The following is a 7,235-nucleotide window of genomic DNA, read 5'->3' as shown; positions in this document are numbered from 1 at the left end:
CCCTGAGCTGGGGGGGGGCGGCGGCCATTTTGTCCCCTCCCCCTCACTTCCGGTGCCCCTCCCCCTCACTTCCGGTGCCCCTCCCCCTTTCGTCCTTCACTTCCCCTCCCCCCCCCAGAAGTTATGGGGCAGTTTCTGGGGGTGTCTGGGGGGGTCCCTGGGGGTCCTGAGCTGGGGGGCAGCGGCCATCTTGGGCTCCCCCCATTTCCCGCCCTTCCAGGCCTTCGGCCTCTTCCTCCTCCTCCTCTTCGCCCCCATTTACAGGGCCCGGGCCCCCCCCCACAGCCTCTTGGCCTCCCCACACAACCTCCTCGAGGCGTGAGTCCAAAATCTGGGGGGGTTTGGGGCGTTTTGGGGATTTTGGGGGATTTTTGGGATTTTTTTGGGGGTTCTTGGAGGTCAAATATGGGGGGGTTGGGGGGGCTGGGGGGGTTTTTGGGGGGTTTTGGGGGGGATTTGGGGGGATTTTATGGGGTTTTGGGGGGGTCTCTAAGGGATTTTGGGGGGTTTTGGGGTTTTGGGGGATTTGGGGATTTTGGGGGATTTTTTGGTGATTTTTGGGGATTTTTTTGGGGTTTTTGGAGGGCAAATATGGGGGGTTTTAGGGGGCTTTGGGGGTTTTGGGGGGGTTTGGGGGGGTTTTGGGGAGGATTTATGGGGCTGGGGGGGTCCTTTTGGGGTCTCTGAGGGATTTTATGGGGTTTTGGGATTTTTGGGGGATTTTTTTTGGAGTTTTTTGGAGTTTTTGGGAGTTTTTTGGGGTTTTTGGAGGGCAAATATGGGGGGTTTGGGGGGGTTTTGGGGGGGATTTGGGGGGATTTTCTGGGGTTTTGGGGGGTCTCTAAGGGATTTAGGGGGCGTTTTGGTGGTTTTGGGGGGTTTCGGGATTTTTTGGGATTTTTTGGTGATTTTTGGGGATTTTTTTGGGGGTTTTTTTGGGGTTTTTGGAGGGCAAATATGGGGGGTTTGGGGGGTTTTGGGGGGATTTATGGGGCTGGGGGGGTCCTTTTGGGGTCTCTGAGGCTTTGGGGGGGTCTCTAAGGGATTTGGGGGGGTTTTGGGGTTTTGGTGGATTTTTTGGGATTTTTTTTTGGGAGTTTTTGGAGGTCAAATATGGGGGGCTTGGGGGGGCTTGGGGGGTTTTGGGGGGGACTTATGGGGCTGGGGGGGGTTCTTTTGGGTCTCTGGGGGATTTCATGGGGTTTTGGGATTTTTTGGGGATTTTTTGGGAGTTTTTGGGAGGTTTTTGGGGGTTTTGGAGGGCAAATATGGGGGGGTTTGGGGAGGTGGGGGGGTTTTGGGGGGGATTTGGGGGGATTTTCTGGGGTTTTGGGGGGGTCTCTAAGGGATTTGGGGGGTTTTGGGGTTTTTGGGGATTTTTGGGGATTTTGGGGGATTTTTTTAGGATTTTTTGGGAGTTTTTTTGGGGTTTTTGGAGGGCAAATATGGGGGGTTTTAGGGGGCTTTGGGGGTTTTGGGGGGTTTTTGGGGGGGTTTTGGGGGGTTTTGGGGGGATTTATGGGGCTGGGGGATCCTTTTGGGGTCTCTGGGGGATTTTATGGGGTTTTGGGATTTTTTGAGGATTTTTTTTGGAGTTTTTTGGAGTTTTTGGGAGTTTTTTGGGGGTTTTGGAGGGCTTTGGGGGGGTTTGGGGGGGTTGGGGGGATTTGGGGGGATTTTCTGGGGTTATGGGGGGGGTCTCTAAGGGATTTTGGGGGGTTTTGGGGTTTTTGGGGGGTTTGGGGATTTTTTGGGATTTTTGGGGATTTTTTGGGGATTTTTTTTGGGGTTTTTGGAGGGCAAATATGGAGGGTTTGGGGGGGGGTTTGGGGGTTTTGGGAGGGTTTGGGGGGATTTATGGGGCTGGGGGGGTCCTTTTGGGGTCTCTGGGGGATTTTATGGGGTTTTGGGATTTTTTTGGAGTTTTTGGGAGGTTTTGGGAGTTTTTTGGGGTTTTTGGAGGGCAAATATGGGGGGCTTGGGGGGGCTGGGGGGGTTTGGGGGGATTTGGGGGGATTTTCTGGGGTTTTGGGGGGTCTCTAAGGGATTTTGGGGGGGTTTTGGGGTTTTTGGGGGGTTTGGGGATTTTGGGTGGATTTTTTTGGGATTTTTGGGGATTTTTTGGGGATTTTTTGGGGTTTTTGGAGGGCAAATATGGGGGATTTTAGGGGGTTTTGGGGGATGGGGGGGTTTTGGGGGGGGATTTATGGGGCTGGGGGGATCCTTTTGGGGTCTCTGAGGCTTTGGGGGGGTCTCTAAGGGATTTTGGGGGGTTTTGGGGTTTTTTGGGGATTTTTTGGGGTTTTTTTGGGGTTTTTGGAGGGCAAATATGGGGGATTTTGGGGGAGTTGGGGGGGATTTGGGGGAATTTTCTGGGGTTTTGGGGGGGTCTCTAAGGGATTTAGGGGGCGTTTTGGGGTTTTTGGGGGGTTTGGGGATTTTTTGGGATTTTTTGGGATTTTTGGGGATTTTTTTGGGGTTTTTGGAGGGCAAATATGGGGGATTTTGGGGGGTTTTGGGGGGTTTCGGGGTTTTGAGGGGGTTTTGGGGGGATTTATGGGGCTGGGGGGGTCCTTTTGGGGTCTCTGGGGATTTTATGGGGTTTTGGGATTTTTGGGGGATTTTTTAGGAGTTTTTGGGAGGTTTTGGGAGGTTTTTGGGGGTTTTGGAGGGCAAATATGGGGGGTTTTGAGGGGGCTGGGGGGGTTTGGGGGGAATTTGGGGGGTTTTGGGGGGGTTTGTGGGGCTGGGGGGGTCCTTTTGGGGTCTCTGGGGGATTTTATGGGGTTTTGGGATTTTTTTTTTTATTTTTTGGGAGTTTTTGGGAGTTTTTTTGGGGTTTTTGGAGGGAAAATATGGGGGGTTTGGGGGGGCTTTGGGGGTTTTTGGGGGATTTATGGGGCTGGGGGGGTCCTTTTGGGTCTCTGAGGCTTTGGGGGGGGTCTCTAAGGGATTTTGGGGGGTTTTGGGGTTTTTGGGGATTTTTTTGGGATTTTTTTGGGATTTTTTTTGGGGTTTTTGGAGGGCAAATATGGGGGGTTTGGGGGGACTGGGGGGGGTTTGGGGGGATTTGGGGGGATTTTCTGGGGTTTTGGGGGGGTCTCTAAGGGATTTTGGGGGCGTTTTGGGGGGTTTGGGGATTTTTGGGATTTTGGGGGATTTTTTGGGAGTTTTTTGGGGTTTTTGGAAGGCAAATATGGGGGTTTTGGGGGCTTTGGGGGATTTTGGGGGGATTTATGGGGCTGGGGGGGTCCTTTTGGGGTCTCTGGGAGATTTTATGGGGTTTTGGGATTTTTTTTTTGATTTTTTGGGAGTTTTTGGGAGGTTTTGGGAGTTTTTTGGGGGTTTTGGAGGGCAAATATGGGGGGTTCTGGGGGGCTTTGGGGGTTTTGGGGGGATTTATGGGGCTGGGGGATCCTTTTGGGGTCTCTGAGGGTTTGGGGGGGTCTCTAAGGGATTTGGGGGGGTTTTGGGGTTTTGGGGGATTTTTTGGGATTTTTTTGGGATTTTTTGGGGGTTTTTGGAGGGCAAATATGGGGGGTTTGGGGGGTTTTGGGGGGATTTGGGGGGGATTTATGGCCTGGGGGGGTCCTTTTGGGGTCTCTGAGGGTTTGGGGGGTCTCTAAGGGATTTTGGGGGAGTTTTGGGGTTTTTGGGGGGTTTGGGGATTTTGGGGGATTTTGGGGATTTTTTGGGGGTTTTTGGAGGGCAAATATGGGGGGTTTGGGGGGGGGGTTGGGATTTTTGGGTATTTTTGGGGGGTTCCATGGGGTGGGGGAGGGGAATTAGGGGGGTTGGGGGGGTTCTAGACCCCTCTCTGGGTCTGGAACCTCGGGTTTTGGGGCTGTTGGGTCTAGAACCCTCTCAATGGGTCCTGTAGGGGGGGTTGGGTGAGTCTGGAACCCTCCCCGTGGGTCTAGAACTTCCCCCCCTTCCCCCACTGGGTCTGGAACCTTCTCTATGGGGTTGATGGGTCTAGAACTTTAATGGTGGGTCTAGAACATCATTGTTTGGGTCTGGAGCATCGTTAATTGGTCTAGAACATATTTTAATGGGTCTAGAACTTGTTTTTCCCTCTGTTTCAATGGGTCTCGATGGGTCTAGAACCTCCACGTTGGCCTCAAAGCCCCTCGGTGGGTCTAGAACATCGGTTTTCTGATCTAGAACGTTCTCTTTCAAACCCCCCCTCGATGGCTCTAGAACCTTCTCTATTGACCCAGTGGGTCTAGAACCCTCTCTCTGCCCCCAATGCCCCCCCAATGGCTCTGGAACTCGTTGTAAATCTAGAACCTTCTCCACTGTTTCAATAGGTCTAGAACCTCCTTGGTTGGGTCTAGAACCTCCATTTTGTTTCAGGGACCCTCAACGGGCCCAGAGCCTCCATTTTCCAAACGAGTTGCTCTAGAACCTTCGATACAGGTTCGACAGATCTAGAACCTCCTTGGCGGGCCCCTTGGCTCTAGAACCCACCACATGGTCCTCTTGGCTCTAGAACTTCCTTTATTGGTCCCTTGGGTCTAGAACCTCCATATTTCCCCCCGCTTGGCCTCCTTGGCTCTAGAACCCCCAACACCCACCCCCCCTTCCAGTCACTCTAGAACCTTCCTCACCGGTTGGCTGGGTCTAGAACCTCCTTGATGGGCCTAGAACCTTCATTTGGCTCCCAAGCCACCTCTAGAACCCCCATTTTTTCTCCAGTGCCTCTAGAACCTCCCTAGGGGGTTACTGGGTCTAGAACCCCTTTGACCGATCTAGAACCCCTTGACGGTTCTAGAACCTCCTCACTGGCTCTAGAACCTCCTTGTTGGTCCCGAGGCCCCTCCACAGCTCCAGAGGCTCCATTTTGTCCCCGTCTTCTCCGGAACCTTCCCCGGGGGGTTGCCGGGTCTAGAACCCCCTTGACTGATCTAGAACCCCCCTGATTGGTCCTTTCCCCCCCCCCTTTTCCAGGCGTTTGGTCTCCTCAGCGGGGGGCTGGACCTCCCTCCTCTTCTCCTCCCTCCTGGTGGCCTCGGCGCCCCTGACCCGCCCCTCGCCGCGGCCATCTTGCGCCTCCTCTTCCGGTGGGTGGTGGGCGTGGCCTTCCACCGCTCCGCCCCCTTCCTTTCCCGCCACCTGGAGGCCGCCACCGGGAGCTGCTGGAGCGACGCCGTTGGTGGCCTCCTCCTCCTCCCCGACCGCCGGGAGCCAATCAGCTGCCGGGGGGAGGGGCGGCGCTGGGAAGGCTTCCGCCCCTCCCCCCAGGCCTTCGCCTTGGTCCACTGCGGCCTGGGATTGGCCGAGGAGGTGGGGGGCGTTGGGGAGGAGCTTGTGGAAGGGGCGGGGCTTCAAGAAGGCGACGGGGGATTGGCCCGGCTGGGGGAGGGCTCTGGAGGACCTTGGGAAGGCCCTGGAGGACCTCAGTGGTGGCCTTGGTGGCCGGAAGAAGGGACAGAAGGGGGCTCGGAGGACCTCGGGGAGGCCTTGGAGGGCCTTGGTGGTGGCCGGAAGAGGGGCCAGAAGGGCTCGGAGGACCTCGGGAAGGCCTTGGAGGACCTCGTTGGAGGTCTTGGTGGCCGGAAGAGGGGCCAGAGGGGCTCGGAGGCCCCCGTTGGAGGTCTTGGTGGTCGGAAGGAGGGCCAGAAGGGCTCGGAGGACCTCCCAAAAGCCTTGGAGGACCTCGTTGGAGGTCTTGGTGGTCGGAAGAGAGGCCAGAAGGGCTGGGAGGACCCCGTTGGAGGTCCTGGAGGTCTGGAGGAGGTGAAGAAAGTCTTGGAGGACCTCCTTGGAGGACCTGGAGAAGCCGGGGACTTCCGGGAAGTTCCGGGTGGGGTTTGGGAGGGGCCCCGAGGGTGGGGGAGGGGTCCCCAAAGCCACCCCGGGGGGGGGGGGCGGGGTCAGCGGGGCCTCGGAGGAGCCGATTGGCCGGAAGGTCAAGCCGTTGACTTCCGGGGAGTCCCGGAAGGTCCCCGAGGCCCCGCCCGGGACCCGGAGCCCTCCCGGGATCCGATTGGACCCCCGGGAAGCGACTGGAGAGAAACTTCCGGTGGGAGGAAGGCGGAAAATTCCGGGATTTTCTCTGGGATCTTCCGCTTCCTCCCGTGGGGCCGGAAGCCCCCGAGGCCTCCCCTGCCCCCCGCTTCCGCCTTCCGACCAATCCCGAGGCCTCCGGAGGCCTTCTTCCTGGCTTCCCATTGGCTCCGCCCCGCCCACCCGGCCTTCCTCCCGCTCTCCCATTGGCTCCTCCCCTCCCCCCACCCTCAGGTTCTCCCCGGCCCCGCCCCTCGGCTCCTCGATGCCCATTGGCTCCTCCCCGACGCCCCTCGCCTCCTCCTCGCCTCCCATTGGCTCCTCGTCCCCGCCCCCCGTCGGTTCCTTCCCCCCGCCCCGCCGGGCGCCATTTTCTCCTCCTCCCGCGGGGTGTGGTCAGGCGATGACGTCATCAGGGAGGAGCCCAGAGGCCCCGGCGCGGCCTTGGCCGTCCTCCATCTCCTCACGTGGCCTTGATCTTCCTCTGGGCCTTCCTCCTCCTCGTCACCTTCAGCTACCGCCAGGACTGGAGCCAAAACGCCGCCGGCGCCGCCATGGGGTGGGGGGTCTGGGTCCTGACCTATCGGGTCTGGTACCGGTACCCGTGGTCACCGGGACCTCCCGGATTGGACGCCCCGGAAGGGTGAAAAAAAGGCGGGAAACGCAAATACGGAGAACGGGGGGCGGGAAAGGGGGGGGGGGGAGGGAAAGTTGAGGGAAAGTTGAGGTAAAAAGGGAGGTTCTGGAGGTTCTGGAGGAGCTGGAAGGGCTGGAGGGCCTCGGAAAACATCAAAAGTCAAGAAAAGAGGGAAAAAATGGCAAAAAATAGAAAAAAATGGCGAAAAATAGCGAGGAACGTCAAGATGTTGAGGTGAAGGAAACGAAGGTTCTGGAAGGGTGGAGGAGGTCGGGGTTCTGGAGGACCTCAAAAAACCTCAAAAAGAGTCAAAAAACCTCAAAAAAAATCAAAAAATGGCAAAAAATAGCAAGAAATACCAAAAAATGACAAAAAATGACAAAAAGTTGAAGAAACTCAAAGGTTCTGGAGGTTCTGGAAGGGTGGAGGAGCTCAAGTTCTGGAGGACCTCAAAAAGCCTCAAAGAAGTCAAAAAGATCGAAAAAAAATGTCAAAAAATACAAAAAACGTAAAAAAAATGACAAAAAATACCAAAAAATGACAAAAAATGACAGAAAGTTGAAGAAATTCAAAGGTTCCGGAGGGTCTA

General features: G+C 56.3%; 1 protein-coding gene across 1 annotated transcript; it reads left to right on the top strand.

The window, feature by feature from the left end:
• The first annotated feature begins 107 nt into the window (after nt 1–107).
• On the top strand, nt 108–6,688 carry LOC139791027 (collagen alpha-1(III) chain-like). The gene is made up of 2 exons (XM_071732817.1): nt 108–318; nt 4,951–6,688. Exons 1-2 carry the CDS (start codon nt 124–126, stop codon nt 6,484–6,486), a joined length of 1,731 nt encoding a protein of 576 aa, XP_071588918.1. The 5' UTR covers nt 108–123; the 3' UTR covers nt 6,487–6,688.
• The last annotated feature ends 547 nt before the right edge of the window (nt 6,689–7,235 follow it).

This window comes from Heliangelus exortis, unplaced genomic scaffold (assembly GCF_036169615.1).
Source record: "Heliangelus exortis unplaced genomic scaffold, bHelExo1.hap1 Scaffold_86, whole genome shotgun sequence".
Taxonomy (NCBI): domain Eukaryota; kingdom Metazoa; phylum Chordata; class Aves; order Apodiformes; family Trochilidae; genus Heliangelus; species Heliangelus exortis.
Note: the sequence above shows the minus strand (reverse complement) of the source record. Positions and strands in the feature narration are given on the sequence as shown.